Consider the following 27232-nt stretch of genomic DNA (forward strand, 5'->3'; position numbering starts at 1 on the left):
TGCACTCTTAACCACTAAGACACACTACTGCCCACTAGGGAGCTCCCTATGACACCTGGAATAATTATCAGGGGGTGGGCGGAAAGCTGCCTCAACAGAATTTCAACAAAGATAAAAACGGTCTGTTTTGGTAAAAAATGTCTTGGTCCTATATTAATGTGGAGAGAAAAGGTATAGGATCTATGATAACACAGAGAAAGAGGGTGTACTTAGATTTAAAGCTTCTAAAGACTGATTCCTATTTGCTATAAATCTATATGGGGACTGCAGGCAGGAGGAAACTGCTTCTTAGTCTCTTTGGAATTAAAAAAATGACTTGGTAAACAAGATTCTAGAACTTTTTAATAATAAAACGTACATATATACATTAACTATAGGTTAGCTGATTAGGGAATGGGGCAGAATAGAAGCAATAAGGGTATGCAGTGAATGCTGAGGGAGCTATTTCAAAGGAAAGAGAAACAGAGAAGAGGAAAGTAGAGAAGGCTGGGTGATTAATGAAAAGTAGTTGTATTCTTAAAGATACTTAATACTGGACAGATTGGTCAGAGTTTACAAAGCAAGCATACTTAGTATGAAGGCCGTGGGTCACTGACAACATAGGGCAAGTACCAAGTGAGTATCAGAATCTGCAAGATGAATGACGTGGAAGTACAAGAGTGGTCCTTTGGCAGGCTGTGCCCCGTATGACACAGCTCAGCCCTCAACTCAACAGGGAACCAAAGATGTCCTGGCCAGGAAGAAACTCCTTCAGTTTGAAAATCCCCTTCTTGCAACTTGACTGGGTTTTTTTTTTTTTTTTTTTTTTTTTTGGCGGTACGCGGGCCTCTCTCACTGTTGTGGCCTCTCCCGTTGCGGAGCACAGGCTCCGGACGCGCAGGCTCAGCGGCCATGGCTCACGGGCCCAGCCGCTCCGCGGCATGTGGGATCTTCCCGGACCCGGGCACGAACCCGCGTCCCCTGCATCGGCAGGCGGACTCTCAACCACTGCGCCACCAGGGAAGCCCTTGACTGGGTTTGTTGCTCGTGCTTAGCATCTTGATTTCTTTGACTCCTTTAATAGCTGAGCTGTCATAATGGAAATGTCAGAACAGTCAACACACTAAGGATGGACTGAGCCGGAAGGAGAGAGAGGCTGGACGTGATACTATACCTGAGAATTACTCCAAATTTCATTCTAATTTTTTCAAGAAGTCAGCAAACTGAACTTTTCTTTTTAGGGAAATAAGTAGTAGCACTCTAACAGCAATATTTACTAGTCTAAGATGAGAAAGCTTTTAATTATCATTTAAAAGGTAAGAATCAGGGGGCACCTTCAAGATGGCGGAAGAGTAAGACGTGGAGATCACCTTCCTCCCCATAAACACATCAAAACTACACCTACATGTGGAACAACTCCTACTGAAACCTACTGAACACTGACAGAAGACCTCAGACCTCCCAAAAGGCAAGAAACTCCCCACGTACCTGGGTAGGGCAAAAGAGAAAAGGAAAAAGAGAGACAAAAGAATAGGGATGAGACCTGCACCTCTGAGAGGGAGCTGTGAAGTAGGAAAAGTTTCCACACACTAGGAAGCCCCTTCATGGGCAGAGACGGGGGGTGGCGGGGGGCGTAAACTTTGGAGCCACGGAGGAGAGCACAGCAACAGGGGTGCGGAGGGCAAAGTGGAGAGATTCCCGCACAGAGGATCGGTGCCGACCGGCACTCACCAGCCCGAGAGGCTTGTCTGCTCACCCACCGGGGTGGGCGGGGGCTGGGAGCTGAGGCTCGGGCTTCGGTTGGATCCCAGGGAGAGGACTGGAGTTGGTGGCGTGAACACAGCCTGAAGGGGAGCTAGTGTGCCACAGCTAGCCGGGAGGGAGTCCAGGAAAAAGTCTGGACCAGCCTAAGAGGCAAGAGACCATTGTTTTGGGGTGCTCGAGGAGAGGGGATTCAGAGCACTGCCTAAACGAGCTCCAGAGACGGGTACAAGCCACAGCTATCAGCGTGGACCCCAGACACAGGCATGAGACGCTAAGGCTGCTGCTGCAGCTACCAAGAAGCCTGTGTGCAAGCACAGGTCACTATCCACACCTCCCCTCCCGGGAGCCTGTGCACCCCGCCACTGCCAGGGTCCCGTGATCCAGGGACAACTTCCCTGGGAGAACTGACGGCACTCAGGCTGTTGCAACGTCACACCGGCCTCTGCCCCGCATTCCATACCCCTTCCTCCCCTGCGGCCTGAGTGAGCCAGAGCCCCCTAATCAGCTGCTCCTGTAACCCTGTCCTGTCTGGGCGGGAACAGATGCCCTCAGGCGACCTACACACAGAGGCGGGTCCAAATCCAAAGCTGAACCCCAGGAGCTGTGCGAGCAAAGAAGAGAAAGGGAAATCTCTCCCAGCAGCCTCAGAAGGAGCGGATTAAAGCTCCACAATCAACTTGATGTACCCTGCATCTGTGGAATACATGAATAGACAACGAATCATCCCAAATCGAGGCGGTGGACGTTGGGAGCAACAGTAGACTTGGGGTTTGCTTTCTGTATCTAATTTGTTTCTGGTTTTATGTCTATCTTAGTTTAGTATTTAGAGCTTATTAGCACTGGTAGATTTGTTTATTGATTTGGTTGCTCTCTTCTTTTAATTTTATATTTATATATTTTTTCTTCCTTTTTCTCTTTTTGTGAGTGTGTATACTTCTTTGTGTGATTTTTGTCTGTACAGCTACGCTTTTGCCATTTGTCCTAGGGTACTCACTGTCCTTTTTTTTCTTTTTTTTTAGTATAGTTTTTAGCGTTTGTTATCATTGGTGGATCTGCTTTTTGGTTTGGTTGCTCTCTTCTTTCTCTTTTTTTAATTACTTGTTTATTTTTACTAACTTTTTTCTATTTTAATAACTGTATTTTATTCTTTCTTTCTTTCTTTCTTTTTCTCCCTTTTCTTCTGAGCCATGTGGCTGACAGGGTCTTGGTGCTCTGGCCGGGTGTCAGGCCTGAGCCTCTGAGGTGGGAGAGCCGAGTGCTGGACACTGGTCCACCAGAGACCTCCCGGCTCCACACCAAATGGCAAAAGCTCTCCCAGAGATCTGCATCTCAATGCTAAGACCCAGCTCCACTCAACGACCAGCAAGATACACTGCTGGACACCCTATGCCAAACAACTAGCAAGACAGGAACACAACCCCACCCTTAGCAGAGAGGCTGCCTAAAATCATAAGGTCACAGACACCCGAAAACACACCACCAGACGTGGACCTGCCCACCAGAAAGACAAGACCCAACCTCATCCACCAGAACACAGGCATCAGTCCCCTCCACCAGGAAGCCTACACAACCCACTGAACCAACCTTAGCCACTGGGGATAGAGAACAAAAACAACGGGAACTACGAACCTGCAGCCTGCAAAAAGGAGACCCCAAACACAGTAAGTTAAGCAAAATGAGAAGTCAGAGAAATACACAGCAGATGAAGGAGCAAGGTAAAAACCCACCAGACCAAACAAATGAAGATGAAATAGGCAGTCTACCTGAAAAATAATTCAGAGTAATGATAGTAAAGATGATCCAAAATCTTGGAAACAGAATGGAGAAAATACAAGAAACGTTTCACAAGGACCTAGAAGATCTAAAGAGCAAACAAACAATGATGAACAACACAATAAATGAAATTTAAAATTCTCTAGAAGGAATCAATAGCAGAAAAAATGAGGCAGAAGAACAGATAAGTGACCTGGAAGATAAAATAGTGGAAATAACTACCACAGAGCAGAATAAAGAAAAAAGAATGAAAAGAATTGAGGACAATCTCAGAGACCTCTGGGACAACATTAAACACACCAACATTCGAATTATAGGGGTCCCAGAAGAAGAGAAAAAAAAGGGACTGAGAAAATATTTGAAGAGATTATAGTTGAAAACTTCCCTAATATGGGAAAGGAAATAATCAACTCCAGGAAGCACAGAGAGTCCCATACAGGATAAATCCAAGGAGAAACACCAAGACACATATTAATCAAACTGTCAAAAATTAAATACACAGAAAAAATATTAAAAGCAGCAAGGGAAAGCAACAATTAACATACAAGTGAATCCAGATAAGGTTAACAGCTGATCTTTCAGCAGAAACTCTGCAAGCCAGAAAGGAGTGGCAGGACATATTTTAAAGTGATGAAAGGGAAAAACCTACAACCAAGATTACTCTACCCAGCAAGGATCTCATTCAGATTTGATGGAGAAATTAAAACCTTTACAGATATGCAAAAGCTAAGAGAATTCAGCACCACCAAACCAGCTCTACAACAAATGCTAAAGGAACTTCTCGAGGCAGGAAACACTAGAGAAGGAAAAGACTTACAATAACAAACCCAGAACAATTAAGAAAATGGTAATAGGTACATACATATCGATAACTACCTTTAATGTAAATGGACTAAATGCTCCCACCAAAAGACACAGACTGGCTGAATGGATATAAAAACAAGACCTGTACATATGCTGTCTACAAGAGACCCACTTCAGACCTAGGGACACATACGGACTGAAAGTGAGGGGATGGAAAAAGATATTCCATGCAAATGGAAATCAAAAGAAAGCAGGAACAGCAATTCTCAATTCTCATATCAGACAAAGCAGACTTTAAAATAAAGACTATTACAAGAGACAAAGAAGGACACTACGTAATGATCAAGGGATCAATCCAAGAAGATATAACAATTGTAAATATTTATGCACCCAACATAGGAGCACCTCAGTACATAAGGCAAATGCTAACAGACATAGAAGGGGAAATCGACAGTAACACAATCACAGTAGGGGAGTTTAACACCCCACTTTCATGGATGGATGATGGACAGATCATCCAAAATGAAAATAAATAAGGAGACACAAGCTTTAAATGATACACTAAACAAGATGGACTTAATTGATATTTATAGGACATTCCATCCAAAAACAGCAGATTACACTTTCTTCTCAAGTGCTCATGGAACATTCTCCAGAATAGATCATATCTTGGGTCACAAATCAAGCCTTGGTAAATTTAAGAAAACTGAAATTGTATCAAGTATCTTTTCTGACCACAACGCTATGAGACTAGATATCAATTACAGGAAAAGGTCTGTAAAAAATACAAACACATGGAGGCTAAACAACACACTACTAAATAACCAAGAGATCACTGAAGAAATCAAAGAGGAAATAAAAAAATTCTAGAAATAAATGACAATGAAAACATGATGACCCAAAAAACTACGGGATTGCAGCAAGAGCAGTTCTAAGAGGGAAGTTTATAGCAATACAATCGTACCTCAAGAAACAAGACATACCTCAAATAAACAACCTTATCTTACACTAAAAGCAATTAGAGAAAGAATTAAAAAAAACCCCAAAGTTAGCAGAAGGAAAGAAATCATAAAGATCTGATCAGAAATAAAAAGAAATGAAGGAAATGAGAGCAAAGATCAATAAAACTAAATGCTGGTTCTTTTGAGAAGATAAACAAAATTGATAAACCATTAGCCAGACTCATCAAGAAAAATAGGAAGACTCCAATCAATAGAATTAGAAATGAAAAAGGAGAAGTAACAACTTATAATGCAGAAATACAAAGGGTCATAAGAGATTACTACAAGCAACTCTATGCCAATAAAATGGTGGACAACCTGGAAGAAATGGACAAATTCTTAGAAAAGCACAACCTTACGAGACTGAACCAGGAAGAAACAGAAAATATAAACAGACCAATCACAAGCACTGAAACTGAAACTGTGATTAAAACTCTTCCAACAAACAAAAGCCCAGGAACAGATGGCCTCACAGGCCAATTCTATCAAACATTTAGAGAAGAGCTAACACCTATCCTTCTCAAACTCTTCCAAAATATAGCAGAGTGGGGAACACTCCCAAACTTGTCCTATGAGGCCACCATCACCCTGATACCAAAACCAGACAAAGATGCCACAAAAAAAGAAAACTACAGGCCAATATCACTGATGAACATAGATGCAAAAATCCTCAACAAAATACTAGCAAACAGAATTCAACAGCACATTAAAAGGATCATATACCATGATCAAGTGGGGTTTATCCCAGGAATGCAAGGATTCTTCAACATATGCAAATCAATTAATGTGATAAACCATATTAACAAATTGAAGGAGAAAAACCATATGATCATCTCAAAAGATGCAGAAAAAGCTTTGGACAATATTCAACACCCATTTATGATAAAAACCCTCCAGAAAGTAGGCACAGAGGGAACTTACCTCAACATAATAAAGGCCATATATGAGAAACCCACAGCCAGCATCATTCTCAATGGTGAAAACTGAAAGCATTTCCACTAAGACCAGGAACAAGACAAGGTTGCCCGCTCTCACCACTCTTATTCAACATAGTTTTGGAAGTTTTAGCCACAGCAGAGAAGAAAAAGAAATAAAAGGAATCCAAATTGGAAAAGAAGAAGTAAAATTGTCACTGTTTGCAGATGACATGATACTACACATAGAGAATCCTAAAGATGCTACCAGAAAACTACTAGAGCTAATCAATGAATTTGGTAAAGTTTCAGGACACAAAATTAATGCACAGAAATCTCTTGCATTCCTATACACTAATGATGAAAAATCTGAAAGAGAAATTATGGACACACTCCCATTTACCACTGTAACAAAAAGAATAAAATACCTAGGTATAAACCTACCTAAGGAGACAAAAGACCTATATGCAGAAAGCTATAAGACACTGATGAAAGAAATTAAAGATGATACAAACAGATGGAGAGATCCACGTGCTTGGATTGGAAGAATCAACACTGTGAAAATCATTATATTACCCAAAACGATCTACAGATTCAATGCAATCCCTATCAAACCACCAATGGCATTTTTCACACATCTAGAACAAAAAATTTCACATTTTGTATGGAAACACAAAAGACCCCAAATAGCCAAAGCTATCTTGAGAAAGAAAAATGGAGCTGGAGGAATCAGGCTCTCTGACTTCAGACTATACTACAAAGCTACAGTAATCAAGACAATATGGTACTGGCACAAAAACAGAAATATAGATCAATGGAACAGGACAGAAAGCCCAAAGACAAACCCACGCAAATATGGTCACCTTATCTTTGATAAAGGAGGCAGGAACATACAGTGGAGAAAGGACAGCCTCTTCAATAAGTGGTGCTGGGAAAACTGGACAGCTACATGTAAAAGAATGAAATTAGAACACTCCCTAACACCATACACAAAAATAAACTCAAAATGGATTAAAGACCTAAATGTCAGTCCAGACAGTATAGAACTCTTAGATGAAAACATACGCAGAACACTATATGACATAAATCACAGCAAGGTCCTTTTTGACCCACCTCCTAGAGAAATGGAAATAAAAACAAAAATAAACAAATGGGACCTAATGAAACTTGAAAGCTTTTGCACAGCAAAGGAAAGCATAAACAGTATTTTTAAAAATTATTTATTTTTATTTTTGGCTGCACGTGGGCTCTCTCTACTTGTGGCAAGCAGGGTTTACTCTTCGTTGAGGTGTGCGGGCTTCTCATGGCAGTGGCTTCTCTTTGTTGCAGAGTACATGTTCTAGGTGCGCGGGCTTCAGTAGTTGTGGCACACAGGCTCAGTAATTGTGGCTCGCAGTCTCTAGAGCGCAGCCTCAGTAGCTGTGGCGCCCAGGCTTAGTTGCTCCACAGCATGTGGGATCTTCCCAGACCAGGGCTCAAACCCGTGTCCCCTGCATTGGCAGGCAGATTCTTAACCACTGCACCACCAGGGAAGCGAAAAGACAACCCTCAGAATGGGAGAAAATATTTGCAAACAAAGCAAGTGACAAAGGATTAATCTCCAAAATATACAAGCAGCTCATGCAGCTCAATATCAAAAAAACAAACAGCCCAATCCAAAAAAGGGCAGAAGACCTAAACAGACATTTCTCCAAAGAAGATATACAGATTGCCAGCAAACACATGAATGGATGCTCAACATCAGTAATCATTAAAGAAATGCAAATCAAAACCACAATGAGGTATCACCTCACATCAGTCAGAATGGCCATCATGAAGGAAACTACAGAGCTTCCCTGGTGGCGCAGTGGTTGAGAGTCCGCCTGCCGATGCAGGGGACACGGGTTCGTGCCCCGGTCTGGGAAGATCCCATATGCCACGGAGCGGCTGGGCCCGTGAGCCATGGCCACTAAGCCTGCGCGTCCGGAGCCTGTGCTCCGCAACGGGAGAGGCCGCAACAGTGAGAGGCCCGCATACCGGAAAAAAAAAAAAAATCTACAAACAATAAATGTTGGAGAGCGTGTGGAGAAGAGGGAACCCTCTTGCACTGTTGGTGGGAAGGTAAATTGATACAGCCACTATGAACAGTATGGAGGTTCCTCAGAAAACTAAAAATAGAACTACCATATGACCCAGCAATCCCACTACTGGGTATATATCTTGAGAAAACCATAATTCAAAAAGAGTCATGTACCACAATGTTCATTGTAGCTCTATTTACAATAGCCAGGACGTGGAAGCAAGGTAAGTGTCCATCGACAGATGAATGGATAAAGATTCCATTCCATTGTATATATGTGGCACATATATACAATGGAATATTACTCAGCCATAAAAAGAAACGAAATTGAGTTATTTGTAGTGAGGTGGATGGAATTTGTCATACATAGTGAAGTAAGTCAGAAAGAGAAAAACAAATACCATATGCTAACACATATATATGGAATCTAAAAAAAAAAATGGTTCTGAAGAACCTAGGGGCAGGACAGGAATAAAGATGCAGACATAGAGAATGGACTTCAGGACATGGGGAGGGGGAGGTGTAATCTGGGATGAAGTGAGAGAGTGGCATGGACATATATACACTACCAAACGTAAAATAGATAGCTAGTAGGAAGCAGCCGCATAGCACAGGGAGACCAGCCTGGTGCTTTGTGTCCACCTAGTGGGATAGGGAGGGTGGGAGGGAGACGCAAGAGGGAGGAGATATGGGGATGTATGTATATGTATAGCTGATTCACTTTGTTATACAGCAGAAACTAACACACCATTGTAAAGCAATTATACTCCAATAAAGATGTTAAAAATTTTTTTTTAATTAAAAATAAATAAAAGTTAAAAATCAGTGCAAGCAGAAAACTTTATATTAATTTATCACTCACACTCTGGAGACTCTTTCATTACTTGCAGACTTAGTTCCAGAAATCATACATTTCTATGGCAAGCAGGATATCCTATATCCAGGAAATCCTATATCCAGAATGAATATTAAATGGATATTCACTCCTCTGCATTAGTACAGATACTTAAGAATGAACACAGCAATATCTTTATTCCTATTATTTTTAGTGATTTTTTTAAGGACCAAAATATTCACTTGGTCCTCAACTCTATTCAAGGCAGGTAATTCCTTGCTTTCTTAAAGCTCACTAATGTCCAGAACAAACAAATAATAATCAGAGGCTACCTGGCAGTAAAATAATATATATTTTAAAAAGTCAAGATAGGTACAAAATATGGAAAAAGATAGAAGGAAAACTAGAAAAAACAGTTTTAGTTCTAACGGGGTCACAGCACAATATGAATAAGATCAGAAGAGTACTCTTAGTGGAACTAGCTAACTAGCTTTATCCTAAAATTTCTAAGGGCAAGAATAATTTTGAATTTTGCTAGCAAAGCATAAGATAAAATGAATACAGAAGACTCAACCTTTTCTATCTTTTTTTAAAAGGACATAAAAGGGCAATTTTTTTCCTGGAAGAGCATAAAAACAATCGATATGTTACTTACATTTTCTAAATTTAAGCACTCCAGGTGAATGAAATGCTAAGCAAACTACGACTTCTATCTCCTGAATGGGAAAAACTATTAATTTCTGAAGTTTACTGTGATTCTTGCTGGAAACATAGAAGAGGTAAGGCAGAATCAGCACATGAGCAAAGATAAATTGGCCTTGGAGTTCACAATTTTCTCAGTCATTTCTATCAGCCTTGATATAGTTTTTGGTATACTCACATCTTCTTCTGAGAATGTTCCAGTCTTGGTGTCTTCTGTCAAGAGTGATACCCAGAAACAAACCTAATAACAGACTGTGTTAGGAAGGAGTAAAGAACTATGATGGACTTTGTTCTGGATACTGTATCTCTATCACTGCAGCTTAAGATCAAATCACCCCCTAACTTGTATTGGTCTGTTAGTCAACTTGAAAACCAAACTTCAGTTTGCCTACCTGCTAAGTGACTGGCTTTTGCACAATAGATGCATAGTATCTTTAAATCTATGCCTTAGCAAAAGTACAAAAAATTAACATGATCTCACACTGAAGAATTATTCTCAAAGTGAAAAACGGTTTATTCTCAAAGTTAAAGAATGGAAAAGAAAATGTCAAATGTTTGAATGCAACTTGTTTTTTTACCTTCAATGGGTCTGGCCCACTCACTTGAGCAGATAAACTTCACTTCTACCATCTAAGCATCGCACACTTCTGTCACATTACAACCTGTTCTGTCTCTGGTCCTGGTACACTTAATGTTCTGCTGTTGAGTTTATTTATTGTTTATTATAGTAATAAACAATTATAAGATATAACAATCTTGCTATAAATATGTAATTGTTCAGTAAATATGTGACAACATATGAAATGTTATGGCTATGTAAATGCTTCACATAAAATATATTATTGTATAATAAAATGTTATAAACAATATTTAATTATATAGCATATAATATTACATATAAAAGTATAATATATAACAAACATTTATAATATACAAACATTATAATACTATATACTATATAGTACTATATAATACTACCATTACTTTCTTTTCTAAAAATTACAGGGAATGCTCTACTCCAAAAGCTGAAGTGTCTCAAAAATAAACTCTGAAGGCAGGCAATGCCTTTAAAAGTTAATAGTTCCCTAAACTAATGTGTTGTTGGTGTTTTAAAAAAATGTACTGTCTTGTATTCTCCACTCACTTTCTTCATTTGAAGGACAGTTTCTTGGGTTCACAATAAGTTCTATTTTTATATTCTAAAATCCTAAAAACCCTAAAATATATAAGCTTTCTTTTTTTTTCTCTCCATTTGAAACATGGATAAAAGACATTGTATTGGACAAAAGAACTGGTGAAATTCTTTTTCATAAGTGTAGCAAGAGGTCCAGGTATTTAACTGAATAATTGAAAATAACATTAAAATAACAGGAAAGGTACAAAGGGCCACTTGCACCTGCTGCTTTATTCATGCAACTTTTCTATATTAAAAAAAAGCTGTAAACTGCTATCAAATAATTATAGTTTAAGCTTCATTTCCTTTCAGACTTTTTGTTTGGAAGATCTGAAAATTCTAGGATAATAAAAGTATTATCAGACTAGATGTTCTTCCACAGAAAGTTCAAATGACCGTTCTATTATTTAACTGTGGTTAAAACAAAAGCCATTTTACTATAGTGCTCCACACTTCCGTAAAATGTTGCTAAACAATCTGTAAGCAAACTACTGCAATTTAGAAAATAATATCTCCTACTTTAAAAGGCCACAACTAAATTATCAGTTTAAAAAGGCTTACAGGACCAGCAGTGTGCTAGGCCTTTGAGTACTAGAATAGGAACTATAAAATGAAAAAACGCAAAAGCAAGAAAGGGTGATTTTGATGAAATAAAAATTCTGACAGAACATAGGAAGAACAACGCTTAACAACTACTATTTTCTATACTCTGTTAATTCAGTTAATACGAACAAGGATTAAGAAAGAAACTTCCCAAGCAGATAACTCTCTTTCTCCACACTCAGAAATTTCAGCCTTGCCTGACAAAAGATTTGAAGTCAAATGTAAAGTAGACTCAAGATCAGGATAACCTCAGGTAGAGCTTTTAGCTATGGATGTTATGAGGTACGAACATTTAGCAGCTGTATCACTGGTGAATTGGGAATAATGTGTTAAACTTCATACATAAAAACTTTCTAGTTGAGAAAGCACATGCCTCAACATCTGTTCCTACTAGCAACCAGAAAATCTTTTTTAAATTTCAGGGTAGTTTTTGCCTAACCATAAAAGCCAATCCTATTCTTTTATTCTTTGCAATGTCACAACTCCAGGCCATGAATCAAAAAGAGAAATAAACAGTTACATTTCTGAACAGTTTGGGGAAAATAAAAGGTTGGGACTTTAATAGAAACATAGTAAGAAAACAGTTAAACCGGAAAAACATGATTATATGCAGTGTAAGTGCTCTCATACCTTGCAGATAGCTGTGTAGATCAATACAATCCTTTCTGAAGGCAATTTGACAAAAGGTTTCTAGAGTCACTACATTATTTATGATGTTTGATACAGTAATTCCAATTCTAGAAATCTATGCTAAAGAAATAATCTCAGAGATTAAAAAAGGGCTATAATCTCAGAAATTAAAAAAGGGCTAAATATATATTAATATGTTCCTTGCAACATGATCCAGACTAGGGAGAACCCATTGGAAAAGAATCCATTGATACGTTTAAGAACATTACAATATAGCCACAGGATAGAAATTTTATACAGGCATTAAAATAACTATGTAAAAAATATATTCTATAAAATGTTAAATAGAAAAGGCAGGAGATAAAATTAGTTACAATCCAAATGCATATACAATTACCTTTAAGGTATGCACAGAAAAAGTACAAATGAAGTAATTATAAAATTATTAATTATACTAAGAATGCAGGGTTAATGGGTGATCTTCCTAAGCTTTTTGCTCTTTTTCCAATTTTTCTAAACATTTAATTAAACTTGTATAATGCATAAACAGAATTTGTGAAAACAAGTAAAAAACTGATTTGGAAGTAATCAAGAGTAATGAGGAAATAATCAAATTATATCTAGAATTACACTTTTTTTTTTTTTTTTTTTGCGGTACGCGGGCCTCTCACTGCCGTGGCCTCTCCCGTTGCGGAGCACAGGCTCCGGACGCGCAGGCTCAGCGGCCATGGCTCACGGGCCCAGCCGCTCCGCGGCATGTGGGATCTTCCCGAACCGGGGCACGAACCCGTGTCCCCTACATCGGCAGGTGGACTCTCAACCACTGTGCCACCAGGAAAGCCCTAGAATTACACTTTTAAAAAAAAAATTGAAGTATAGTTGATTTACAATGTTGTGTTAGTTTCAGGTATCCAGCAAAGTGATTCAGTTATACATGTGTATATATGAATATATCTATTCTTTTTCAGATTCTTTTCCATTATACGTTATTATATCTAGAATTATTCTGACCCTAATATAGATTATAGAGAAAATTCAATTAAAGTGGATACATATTAAAAATCAAATATATTTGTTCAATGTGTATAAATCAACCTGATCTAAAGAAATGTTTCATTCTATGTAGCAGATGAGTAATACATTAGCTATTTTACATATTTAGACATTTAACAAAGAACATGAGGCATTTAATTTAGACATTTTTAAAAAGAACATTAAAATAGCCTTCCTATTGTCTCATATATACAATTATATTACTTGCAGTTTCTATGATATAATTTCATAATGATTTTCACATATTATTAGATTTACAAAAATACCATTTGTCTTTTCTCCTTTCTCTATTTTATAAATGAAAGCAGATTTAAATTTCCAAACCATGAAAAGTTCTAAAGAAAAAATATATAAAAAAGAATACTTTATCCAATCATTCTTTTCCATTATACAACCACTAGATGTATACTTTTTGATAATTTACATTGCCTTATGACAATTCCTATAGCATAAGAACCAGCAAAAGGACAAAAACATATCTCTAAGCAAAGATTTGAGGAGGAGGATGAAAATGACTAGAACATTAGAAATAGAAACATATTACCCTAAGCGTAAGAACCCAAACTATATTATCGAGTACAAATTGTTAATTCCCATAAAAATTATATGAATAAACAAAACTAAGTACTTAGTACTACTCACAATTAAATAAAGTAAGGAAAATACGAAGTCATTTACTACACACCAGACATTGTAACGAGGCCTTTTAAATAAATTCATGATCCAACTTAACGTGGCCATTATTTACCACAGGATTTACTACATTAAGGCCACATTACAGGGGCATTTTTCACATGTCTACTTTCTCCATTAAATGGTAAGTTCTTGTGGCAGTACTATTTTACTTACTGCTAACTCCCACCCTTCTTGGCACAAGGTACACAGCAGGTGTTTAATACATGCTGAATGAATTTAATTCGCTACAGACAGGGCGGCTCTACCTCCCAAACTGTCCAGGATAGTTCTGGTTTTGCCTGTGGTAACAGCATTATTAAAAGCAGTATACCCTTTTGCTTTCAAAGTGTCCCGATTTGGACCACAAATTACCTGAAAATACTACTGGATGTAAGTTAAAATTCTTTCTAAAACGTCATTAAAATTTCCAGAATGCAAAGAATGAATGAGCTAAGGCACTGAGCACTGTCAAATAAAGTAGCAGAGGCACTCGTGTTGCTCGCTGGTCTCAAGAGAAAGCAAGTCCTACGTTTAGAGATTCTTCCAAAAGCGAATTTTCCATTTATACCAGCACTGAAAGGACTCTCATTTCAACTGGGGATGCAAGGAATTCAGAAGGCTTATACTATATCAAGCATTACACCTTCTACAGTTCCATATTGACTAAATAAAGAAAAATTGCAATGAATCTGTATATCCAAAAGCACCTTTTGAGAGAGCATTCATTTATATTTTTAATGGTACGACTGGAATAGACTTCATGTTATTCTTCTCTTTCCACAGAAGAAAGATTTTATAAGACCAACCTTCAGAAAAACAGTAAGGCATAAATAAGGTTTAACTGAGCTCTGAAATTAAGTAATTTATTGACACATCAATACATTTAATTAAAACACTCATTTTGTTACGGGCTGAACTGTGTCAACCCCAATACTCCTATGTTAAAGTCCTAACTGCCAGTACCTCAGAATGTGACTGGATTTGGAGACAGGATCTTTAAAGAGCTAACTAAATCACAGTGGGGTCATATGGGTGAGCCCTAATCCAATATGCCTGGTGTCCTAATAAGGAGAGATCAGGGCGCAGATACACACAGAGGGAAGACCATGTGAAGATAACAGGTAGAAGACTGCCATCTACAAGCCAAAGAAAGGTGCCTCAGAAGAAACCAACCCTGCTAGTACCTTGATCTTGGACTCCTAGCCTCCAGAACTATGAGAAAATAAACCTGTAAATCCACGTCATTCAGCAAACCAATATTTTCAAATAACTAATTCATATTACGAAATGATGCATGGTGAAAAAAATACCCATTTAAAGGGCAAGAAAGGCCATTGGATTTTTGTAAAACAGAGAACAAAATGTTCACTGATATGGTTTCAGATCCTACTTGCAACTAACCTTTAAGAAACCACCACTTGCTGAGCTCTCGTACAGTATCAAAGAAGAATATTCACAATTATCTGAAAATGGCTATGGAAATACTCCTCTCTTTTCAAATTACACAACTGTGTGAGGCTGGATTGTCTTCACATTGTCAAACAAAGCAATATGTTACAAAAGGCTGAGTGTAGAAACAGATGTGAGAATCCAGGTATCTCCTTTTAAGCCAATCATTAAAAGGTTTGCAAAATTATAAAACAATACGATTCTTCTCATTGATGTTTTTGTTTTGGAAAATACATTTTTAATAAAATTATGTTATTGATGTAAGCATGCAATAGACACTACTTTCATTAGCAAATGAATTAAGAAGTTTTTAAACAACTTCTCAGTTTTAATTTCTAATTATCAGTAGCTATAACCTACATAAACAAAAACTCTTTGAAGTCCTTGTTAGGGGCTGAATTGTGTCCTCTCCACACTCATTGGTTGAAGGCCTAACCCTCAATGTGACTGTATTTGGAAGCTAGGGACTTTAAGGAGGTAACTCATAAGGATGGGGCCCTACTCCTGTAGGACTGGGGTCCTTATAAGATGAGGAAGAGACACCACAGGCCTCTCTCTCTGAGTGCACAGAGGAAAGGTCATGTGAGGACACAGCGAGAAGGCACCATCTGCGAGTCAGGAAGAAAGGTCTTCAGACCAGAAACCAACCCCACCAGCGCCTTGACCTCGGAGGTCTAGCCTCTAGAACTGTGAGAAAATAAATATCTATTATTTAAGCCACTCAGACTTTGGTATTTTGTTATGGCAGCCTGAGCAGTCCCTGATATTGTTAAAAGCTTAAAAGGGGTCCTGAGAACCAAAAATCTGAAAATCACTGAATTAGACAGTAACTACTCGGCTGTGTAAATTAAATGTTTCTACACAACTTCTTACTTCATAATTACAACTTGGAAAAGTAATCATAATTTTCATTAGCTATCCAAAGTAGAAAAAGGGAGAAAATTAAGATCAACTCTAAACGAACCTTTTTTAACTTGATGTACACAACTGTATGCCGTTTGAAAGCATATGCAAATGGGGAAACACACTGTAGAAGAATTAACGCAGGCTGCAAAAGCGCCTGCTTTTCATTTTCAGGAAACCAGGATCGTCAATCTGTTTGGCCTAGCACAGACTAACTCTTAGAGTACTTGTTAAGTCTATTCACTTTCTGAATATAAAATGAGACATAAAACAAAAGAGAAAAACATTCAGTTTTCCTTCATGAGAAAAAAATAACCAAAAAATTCCAAGAAGACATGAAGAAATCAATCAATAAATTGACAAATATACCAAGTGCAATTATTTTAATCACACAAAACTTACCAAGAATATAGGGAAATAGTAAAATAATAGTAAGAAACTTAATTTCCATATAGGTAAAAAATTCAAGATTCTGCTCTCCTAGTAATTGTAGTTGATAATGCAAAAATGGTATCAAAAAAAAAAAAAAATGGTATCAAAGTTGTGGAAGTCACCCAAGAATGAAAAAAAAAATTTTTTTTATTGAAGTATAGTTGATTTAAAATGTTTTGTTAGTTTCAGGTACACAGCAAAGTGATTCAATTACGGGTGTGTGTGTGTGTGTGTGTGTGTGTGTATGTGTATACATGTATATATATTCTTTTTCAGATTCTTTTCCATTACAGTTTATTACAAGATATTGAATGTATTTCCCCATGCTATATAGTAGTTCCTTGTTTTTTATGTTACATATTTAAGAATGAACATTTTAATAGTTATGGGCCCTTAAATAATTATTAAGTTATAAAAGCTTAGATGAGTGGAAAAAATGCATTTACCTCAACAAGTTTCTGAATTTCATGCACACAAATATGTTGTTGGGTTGCTTTTTAGTAACATATAAATTGTGCACTCAAGTACTACAGTTTTATGCATAGTAGTATTTTTAATCTAAAAAATCAAGTAAAATGCTTAATTTCTAAGGCTCTAATGCTAGGAATAGCATTCAAAATTACATTTTAATAAATTTCATTTCATATAACTTTGTATGTAAAGAAAACACTAATTCAACTTGAGCTAACTTTTCTCTTGGCTCAGTGTTTGTATGGAAAAATAATTATGCAGTCCGTTTGGAAAAATATAATCAATCCATGGGCATGCAAGTATCAATTTTATCTTATGAGAATTTCTCCATGTTCCAGTTACTTCCTTCCTTATTACATGCTGCAAAAAGCAGTAATAATTTTTATAGCCAAATATCACTTCATAAGATACCAGGTGGCTGTCAATATTTACCACAGAAGTCATGCATGAAATTTAAACATTACAAAAAATGACTTACCAGTTGACACTCCTGAAATATGCACATTTTCAGAATGTTCTGCAAGAGCACCATTTCCTAAAATTAAACATAATGAATAAACTAATTTCCAAGATAAAATTTAAAAAAAATTTCAGATTCTCCCTCTAATAGAAAAACAGGTGCATAGAGCTACTTGTAATATCCAGAAATGAAATTAAAGTCTCTTACAATAATCTTCAAAACAGTACTATGCAGCCCAAAGTTATAACAGTAGTAGGGAAATCAAAATGTTTTGGAAATCACAACAATGTAGTGTAATATAAAGGCCAAATATATAGATCTGATTAATACCAGAAAGAATTTCCTATCAAGTTAATAGTCAAAAGATAACAGTACTATTACCAGAAAAGAGACAATCACATACTTTTTAAAAACAGCATTCCTCTAAAAGCATGCTTAATTAGCCCAGAATGTGCTTACTGCTGGGGTCACACATGGTGTCCCATGTCCTATGTTTTGCATTACCTTCTAAATCCTTCAACATCTTCTCATCAACAACTCTAACAGTCTTTAGTGCAGGGACATGATTATACCCTATTTTGGTAGCCCCTGATTTTCTACACCTCCTACCACAAAGTTGGGCCAATGGAAGCATTCAAGTAACTTACTGAAATGAGTTACTAAGTGTCACCTAGTAAAATAAAAGTGGTTTTAAAAAGACTCCCATTTAAAGTAGAGATTATTTACTCCTTTAAATTAGTAACGTGTCCCTCAGCTGTTCTTTTTAAAAATTTAATTTAGTTTTATTATAAATTATTTCCATCTACCTCTGTTCTTTCTTTTCTTTCTACAAGCTGCTCATCTTTACTTCTAAAGTTTTCTCTCTCTCTATGCATTAGGTCAATTTGGCAACACAACAGTTCAGGAATCCAGCTGACAGAGAAAGAATTCTCCCTGGAGTGGGGCAGGGGAGGAAGCTAGGTGGGAGAAACTTAGATGGCAAAAGCAGAATTCTCTTGATGGTTCAAAGAGTAGAGACAATAGCAAATATTATAATTAATAACTTATCTTTTACAACCATCACACTTCTATGGTTGCTTGATTACTGTATAGCATCCCCCCATGCGTTAAGTTCTAGGACAGCAGAATCTGTGTAAACTTGCCGCATCACTGGATGCACGGTTCCTAGAACAGAGCAGGTGCTCAAAGAGCTAACAAATGATGAATAAATGAGGGAGTTCATGATGATTAAATGAAATCATGCCAATTAAGCACTTGATATAGTGCCTGACACACAGCACTGAAGAGGAATTCATTTTTGTAACTGTGTAAAATATATTTTTACTATTATTAAAGAATAAAATAATAGTGATAAAACAACCTTTGTAGTTCAACTACAGCTACAGCCTTCAAAATGAAAAGAAATGTTATGTTTCCCTCCATTAAAAATGATACAGTGGAAATGGTGACAAAGGTGTGTAAGCTGTATTTATTACACAAATAAATCTGATTACAGTTATTTATTTAAGTACTGTGCATTAGTACCACAGAAGCCACAACTTATTTTTCCTAACAATGTTAAATGCTACAGACATAGAAATGAAACTACTAGAAAGCTCCCACATTATTTCTTTAATGTGAACAACTTATGAAAATTGGTATCCTAAACAAAATGGTATAAGAAACCAATTCAATAAAACAACAAGATTTGCCAAAGGTCAGTATAAGCTGCCTAAACCTCTGCTACTTACAAGTATATCAGTAGTATTACTGGGAGCTTATTAGAAATGCAGAGTCTCAGGCCTTACCCCAGATTATTGAATCAGAATTTACATTTTAACAAGATCATCCCCCACTCCCAGTGATTTGTATTCACTAACATTTGCGAGCCAATGGCTTAAACCTTCTACTTCTATAGTTAGATACAACTCCAAATTAAAGCTGTGTAATTTGTGATCCTAAGGTTTCCAATATCCTTAAGGCAGCCTATTAAACTATCCTCAGGAGAGTTTTAATATTAGATATATTTTATACATTAAATTTTTATTCTAACTCAGTAAACAGAGTAAAGATGGGTAGAAGGAAAACAATAACATAATGCAGTATCTAAGACTGGATTCTGGACTAGATTGCTAGGATGCTAACACCAGCTTCACTTCTTACTTGCTGTGCAATTCAGGGCAAGTTACATAACCTCTTTGTGTCTTGCTTTCATCTCAAAAACAGGGCAGATAATACCTATCTTATAGGTCTTAGTAGAATTCTTTATAATAGAAAAAAATAGAACTTAATCTACATCTCCGTCAGCACGTAAATGAATAAACTAAAAACAGCCTAACAATAAAATATTCAAAAACCTGAATTAAGTAATTCTACATGTACTCACTTGGAAAGATATGCACATTGAGTTAAGTATGTTTCAGAGTAACATTAGCATATGCTCTAACTCTAACTTTTAAGTGATGTCTGTATAGTTACTGTGCACATGTTACATAGGCATATGATATATGTATGTACATGCATTTGCACACACACACACAGGAGAGTCTAACGGTGCATACAAACTGAAATTAGAGAGGAAGGCCTCCTTTGTATACTCCAGCACCGACTGAATTTGCTACAACAGGCACAGAGTTCTTTAAAAAATTTACTCATATTATCAAAAAAAACAGGCGAAGAGACTATAGTTCATTCCCCGTCATTCTAAATAAAGAGGTCTGATAAGTACTGTGTGAAATAAAATATAATTTCAGAAGTATTATTCATGATTTAAAAAACTGAAATAACAGTACTTTAAGACATAAAACATGATACTACTGCTAATTTCCCACACATTTACTCTAATTTTAAAACAATCCGATTTAGAAGTTAAAAAAATCAATGATAATTTCTAATAACATCAAATAACTATTCCTTTCTTTGAGATTACATTATTAGATATTTCTTATTCTAAGTATCACATGAAGTAAGTGGGCTACTTAATTTAGGTGTTCTGCCATTTTTACAAAAATGTCACTTACAAAATACAATTATTTCTATGTTATAAGCAGAGAGCACCGCCTCAAACTGCTTTGTTGATATAAAGCTCACTATATTTTCCCTAATGTCCCACCCTGAACTCCTGAGAGAAGAAAACCCCACACATATGAGGACGTACACACATCATCTCCTGACTTTAACTACATTGCAGCCATGCTAGACATTCTCATAGAAGTCACCCTTTAAAGGTGCCATATACTGGAAAAATATAGTCTGATAAAACATTACTTCTATAACTATGCAGTAGCAGCTGACTAGTTAGTAGACCAGCTAATTAACTAGCACTCCTAAAAAACAAGAAAAAGTTTCATTATCACCTAAATCAGGAAATAATTTTTTACGACTCAACTCTTTTTTTTTTGCGGTGCGGGGGCCTCTCACTGTTGTGGCCTCTCCCGTTGCAGAGCCCAGACTCCGGACGCGCAGGCTCAGTGGCCATGGCTCACGGGCCCAGCCGCTCCGCGGCATGTGGGATCTTCCCGGACCGGGGCACGAACCCGTGTCCCCGGCATCGGCAGGAGGCAGACTCTTAACCACTGCGCCACCAGGGAAGGCCGACTCAATTCTTTTTTTAGTCCTACTAACCAAATACCAAAGGTAATCAATTGTCCCCATTTATTATTCTTCTTGCCAAGCTGAAACATGGTTTTGTAGTTTTTTACTGCAATACAAGAGAGAATCTTCTAAAAGAGATATGTACTGTTTTAGGAAAAGAGGCCATAGGGTAGTGAGTTTGAGCTCTGGAACCAGACTCTGTGGAATCAAACCTCAGCTCTACTGTTTAGTTAGTCATGAGTCTTAACTGAATGATTTCTCCTAAGATTTAATTTGCTCACCTGCATAATCATCATTAACAGGATGTCTAAATCTATGGTCTCTGTGTCCCTGTTGCTTTGTATCTTTCTTTCTGTTTATTGTTGTTCTTTTTATTTAAGAACTAAAGTTCTTAAAGAAGAGCTGATAAAATACAGCTAAGACGTGATAGATACGTGCCAGCCAAATCCTAAGTGCCTCACAAGGCTTTCCTCAGCTCATCCTTAAAACAACAGTTCACTTCACAGGTGAGAAAGCCAGCTTATAGCAACTTAGTAAGTTTTTCAAAGAGCTAGTAATTGGATGGATTAAAAATTCAAATTCACAGTCATTAAGAAGTTTGTGTTCCTTATTTTTAAAAAAAGAATTTAGACATGAATATACTTCTTGCTTGTAAAAGAAACAGTACTTAACTTTCAGAGTTAAAACCCACCTGCCACCAGCTATTCCAATTTGTTATGGGGGAAGACCTGGTTTAAAAGTTAATGAGCAGCAGTTACAAGTAACTTATATGCTCAGCATCCTACAATCTCATTTTCACTGTGCAATGACTAACAGGTATCAAACATCAAAATATGTACACACATATATACACCCCCCAACATCGTTCCTATTTTACTTTACTTAAAGAAAAAGTCCAAAATCCTAATAAGGCTTACCAAACTCTCCACCCTTCGAGTCTTCCCAACTACTCCAAAAGCTTCATCTTTTGTGATTCACTTTCCCACTCTATTTTCCTCTCCAGAAATATTAGATTTCTTTCAGAAAAGGGTCAGCTGTCTCTCTTGCCTTTGGACCTTTCTTTAATATATTCTTTATTTAGGAAGGCATCTCCTGATTCCCCCATACTAGGTTACATCATTTTGTTGTAGGTTCCTAGAGTATCTAATACTATCACTTTTTGAAAATTTATCACACTTCTGTTATCTGTGTAATGTTTATATTCCCCACCAGATCTTAATCTTGGTGGGGGAAGGTGGGGTGGAGAAGTGTGATGTGGTGCTGGGACATAGCTGGGTTTGTTTTGTTTTGTAACCCAGTGACTAGCAGAGAAGATACTCCATATCTGCTCAAACACATGAATGAATGGTAGGTTGATACATAAGTAAGAGGCATAGTCCCTGCCACCAAAGAGTTGGTAATCTATTGAGAAAATAATTTAAAACATCTGGAGCAGAAGCAAACAATATAAAACCAAACTAAAATTAGCAAGCTTCTTACTCAAATGGGAGGCTTTTCTACTAAAAAGGGGAATGGAAGATAGGAGTGCCCACCATATTAGCCAGGGCAATTAGATAAGAAAAGACAATTATAGGCATAAGGATTGAAAAAGAAGAGGTAAAAAAAGAAAAGGTAAAACTACATCTATCTGTAGATGATATGATTGTGTATCTATTTAAAAAACCCAAGACAGTCAAAAGAAAAAGTTATAAACAATATGAAAATTAGTCAAGTAGCAGGATATAAAATAAGCATACAAAAAATCAAAAGCCTTTGTAAATACGAACAATAGCCAGTCAGAAGATACAGAAGACACAATTCTTAGTAGCAACAAAAAGATGTTTAAAAACTCAAACACAGAACTCCTGCTGATGGTCATGATGGAACAATGGGTAATGGACCAGCTTTCTCCAGGTAGAAAGCTAGTGCAATAAAAGAACTCATTCTGATTTGTTTCCCTTTTCTCAGAGATCACAGTCTTACACTGCCTGTTGTCCCGTGTCTGAAAAAGTTGGAAAAAACATGTTAAAAAAAAAATTCAGACACGGGACAACAGGCAGTCCTAACCAAGAAGAATAGAAAGAAATCCACAGTGGACTTACTGTTGCCATTTTGTTCATTGTTTTCTGGCTTTTTTATAATTCCTTTGTTTCTTTTTTCTTCTCTTGCTCTCTTCGTTTGTGATTTGATGATCTTCTGTGGTGGTCCGATGAGATTTCTTTCTCTCTTTTGTGTATCTACTATAGATTTTTGCTTTGTGGTTCTCATGAGGCTTAAATATCTTATATTTATAACAGTCTATTTTAAGCTGTTAACATTGAATGCATACTAAAGCTCTACCTTTTTAAGGCCCCCCATTTTATGTTTTTGATGTCACAATTTATATCTTTTCACCCTGAGTATTCGTAACAAATGTAGTCACAGTTACTTTTAATACTTTTATCTTTTAACCTTCATACTAGACTTACAAGTGACTTACTCACCCCCAACACATTAGAGTATTCTGAATTTAACTATACATTTACCTTTTCCAGTGAGATTTATACTTTATGTTTTCTTGTTACTAATTAGCACCCTTTCATTTCAACTTGAAGTCCTTTTCACATTTCTTGTGAGGCGGTATGGTGGTGAACTCCTTCAGCTTTTGCTTGTCTGGAAAACTCTTTATCCCTCCTTCAATTCCGAAGGACAATTTTGCTGGGTATTCTTGGTTGGCAGTTTTTTTCTTTCAGCACTTTGAATGTATCATGCACCTCCCTTTTGGCCTACAAAGTTTCTGCTAAAAAATCTGCTAATAGTCTTATGGGGATTCCCTTGCATGTAACAAGTTTTCTATGGCCACTTTTAAGATTCTCTCTTTAACTTTTTATAATTTAATTATAATTCATACAGCTGTCTGCTTGATGTTGTCCCGTAAGTCCCTTAAACTATCTTCATTCCTTTTCATTCAAATTCCTTTTTTGTGTGTGTTATTCATTAAAGGATGCAAAATGCTGACCACAGGAATTTTTAAAAGTAGTCATTTCTGGTTAGGATGGTTATTGTATTAGATGTTGTTCTAGTATGCAGACCAAATTTTTCTAAATTGTGCAAAGGGTATAAGAGAATTTGTTAGACCCCTGTAGAAGCTACTAAGCATTTGCCTCTGACATTTCTACTATCAATCTGTAAAAGAAATAAGGTTTGCTAACATTGTTCTAACCAAATTCATATGGCTTGTACATTTATTTCCTTTCCTAGGTATTCATAAACCATTTCTTCTCTTTTGTATAATCTTCCCTAGAGCGATTATCACTAATTGCTGGTTTGTGGGACTCTCATCCCTCCTGCCCCAGTTTGGAAAATCAAAATTGCATTTCCTGTTTCCAGTCATCTGATCTTTCTTTCCTTCTCTCATTCCTTGGAAGTCTTAGCACCTAAGTCAGAACTCTTTAAGTTATTTGGAATACCTGAATGAACTCCTATAATCTTTGCACATATGTCCTTCAAGAAGGTTTTCAGATATAGTTACTCTTACCCTTTCGGTTTGAAGAGCATATTTGACAGAGGGGACATAAACATCACCAATGTTACACCATCTGCCCAAGCAACAGCCCTATAAACCTTTCTGTTTTCTTTATTTTACAAAGACATGTTTATAAGACCATTTTGTTGTCCTTGGTATTTTTGCTGAACTCAATCTTGCATTTTCTCTATATTAGTAATACTTATAATTTATTCTTGGTTAAATATCCTTTTTATCTTGGGGATATGTTCTTAATTAGTCTGAAGTCATTGAGGAACCACTAATTTCCTTAGATTTTTTTGCCATTCATTCCTTTTTGGGATTGTTTGTGATTTTAATAACCAGAAGTCATTTTTGAGAACTTAATAACATCCCTGGACTTTACAGATTTTCATGTTGTGGAGGCATATTAATTTTTTTTCTAAATTACTTTAGAATCTATAGGGTTTTTAAAAATATCTTTATTGGAATATAATTGCTTTACGATGGTGTGTTAGTTTCTGCTGTATAACAAAGTGAATCAGCTATATGTATACATCTATCCCCATATCACCTCCCTCTTGCGCCTCCCTCCCACCCTCCTTATCCCACCCATCTAGGTGGTCACAAAGCACCAAGCTGATCTCCCTGTGCTATGCAGCTGCTTCCCACTAGCTATCTATTTTACATTTGGTATTGTATATATGTCAATGCTACTCTCTCACTTTGTCCCAGCTTACCCTTCCCCCTCCCCATGTCCTCAAGTCCATTCTCTACATCTGTCTGCACCTTTATTCCTGTCCTGCCCCTAGGCTCACCAGAACCATTAGATTCCATATATATGTGTTAGCATACAGTATTTGTTTTTCTCTTTCTGACTTACTTCACTCTGTATGACAGACTCTAGGTCCATCCACCTCACTACAAATAGCTCAATTTTGTTTCTTTTCATGGCTGAGTAATATTCCATTGTATATACGTGCCACATCTTCTTTATCCATTCATTTGTCGATGGACACTTAGGTTGCTTCCATGTCCTGGCTATCGTAAATAATGCTGCAATGAACACTGTGGTACATGACTGTTTTTTGATTATGGTTTTCTCAGGGTAGATGCCCAGTAGTGGGATTGCTGTGTCATATGGTAGTTCTATTTTGAGTTTTTTTAAGGAACCTCCATACTATTCTCCACAGTGGCTATATCAACTTACATAGAATCTACAGGTCTTAAGCTCTGATTGTGCCCAATCTCATTTTTTAAGTGGTGATTATAATATAGTTATTTCTACCTGGTCAAATAAGGTATAGAGTAGTACACTGTTAGGGACTGAATTGTGTCACCCAAAATTAATATGTTGAAGCCCAAATGCCCAATGTGACTATACTTGGAGATAGGGCCTTCAAGGGGATAATTAACATTAAAGGAAGTCATAAGGGTGAGGACCTAATCCGATAAGACTGGTTTCCTTAAGAAGAGATATCAGATATATCTCTCTCCATCTGCACATAGAGAATAGGCCATGTGAGGACACAGTGAGAAGGACACTGCAAGCCAGGAAGAGGAACCTCATCAGAAACCAACCCTGACAGCACCTTGATCTTGGACTTCTAGCCTCCAGAACTGCAAAAAAAAAAAATTAATGTTGTTTAAGCCACCCAGTCTGTGGTATTTTGTTATGGCAGCCCAAGCAGACTAATGTACACACTTTCCCCAGGTCATAGCTGAACTAATAAGATGTCTGCAAATGCCTTGAGAGTGTATGAAAAATTCAGTACATACTTCTGAAAACAGGCTTCATAGTGTCTAACAAATACCTATAATGAGACGTTTCGTGCAAAGAAAGGTTAAGAGACAGAGTTTATTTTCCTACTTTATTTAATTACTGGTATTCTAAAAGTATTACTTCTACAGCTTTTTAACTGCAGGTATTCATTTTGGATTTAACAGACTTTTATGAACTGGCCTGAACCCACCTGCCACTTAAAATAATAATGATCATTTACAACATTACTTTTTATGGAAATAAACATTCTAATTTTCAAACCACATTCTTCTTCTCTTTTTTTTTTTTTTGTGGTATGCGGGCCTCTCACCGCTGTGGCCTCTCCCGCCGTGGAGCACAGGCTCCGAACGCGCAGGCCCAGCGGCAACGGCTCACAGGCCCAGCTGCTCCGCGGCACGTGGGATCCTCCCGAACCGGGGCACGAACCCACGTCCCCTTCATCGGCAGGCGGACTCTTAACCACTGCGCCACCAGGGAAGCCCAAAACACATTCTTAAAAGACATTTGGGAGTTCAATGTTCTTATGTTTAGACTTCCTATATTATGTTAGTAAGATTTTACATTGGAAATGTCTTCAAATAAGGGCATGATGACAATGAACTATTAGTCAAAGTACAAATACTAAACAAACACAAGTTCCCTGTATTCAGAGAATGAATCATATCCCTGAAAGGACATGCAAGACAGTTATGAACCCCACTGGTGAGTATCTCAGTGACAATGTTCATGCAG

At 37.1% G+C, this 27232-nt stretch overlaps 1 protein-coding gene across 2 annotated transcripts in view; it reads right to left on the reverse strand.

Annotated features, from left to right (window-relative positions):
- Positions 1–27232, reverse strand: part of LRP12 (LDL receptor related protein 12) — an 85232-nt gene that overhangs the window by 28899 nt on the left and 29101 nt on the right. Inside the window, exon 2 of one of the 2 annotated variants that reach the window (XM_032610118.1) lies at positions 17700–17756. The exons of the other annotated variant lie outside the window; for it this stretch is intronic. Within the exon in view, the coding sequence (XP_032466009.1) occupies positions 17700–17756 (57 nt within the window). The remainder of the gene's footprint in view (positions 1–17699; positions 17757–27232) is intronic. 2 annotated transcript variants of the gene reach the window in all.

This window comes from Phocoena sinus, chromosome 17, assembly GCF_008692025.1.
Source record: "Phocoena sinus isolate mPhoSin1 chromosome 17, mPhoSin1.pri, whole genome shotgun sequence".
NCBI classification, from domain to species: domain Eukaryota; kingdom Metazoa; phylum Chordata; class Mammalia; order Artiodactyla; family Phocoenidae; genus Phocoena; species Phocoena sinus.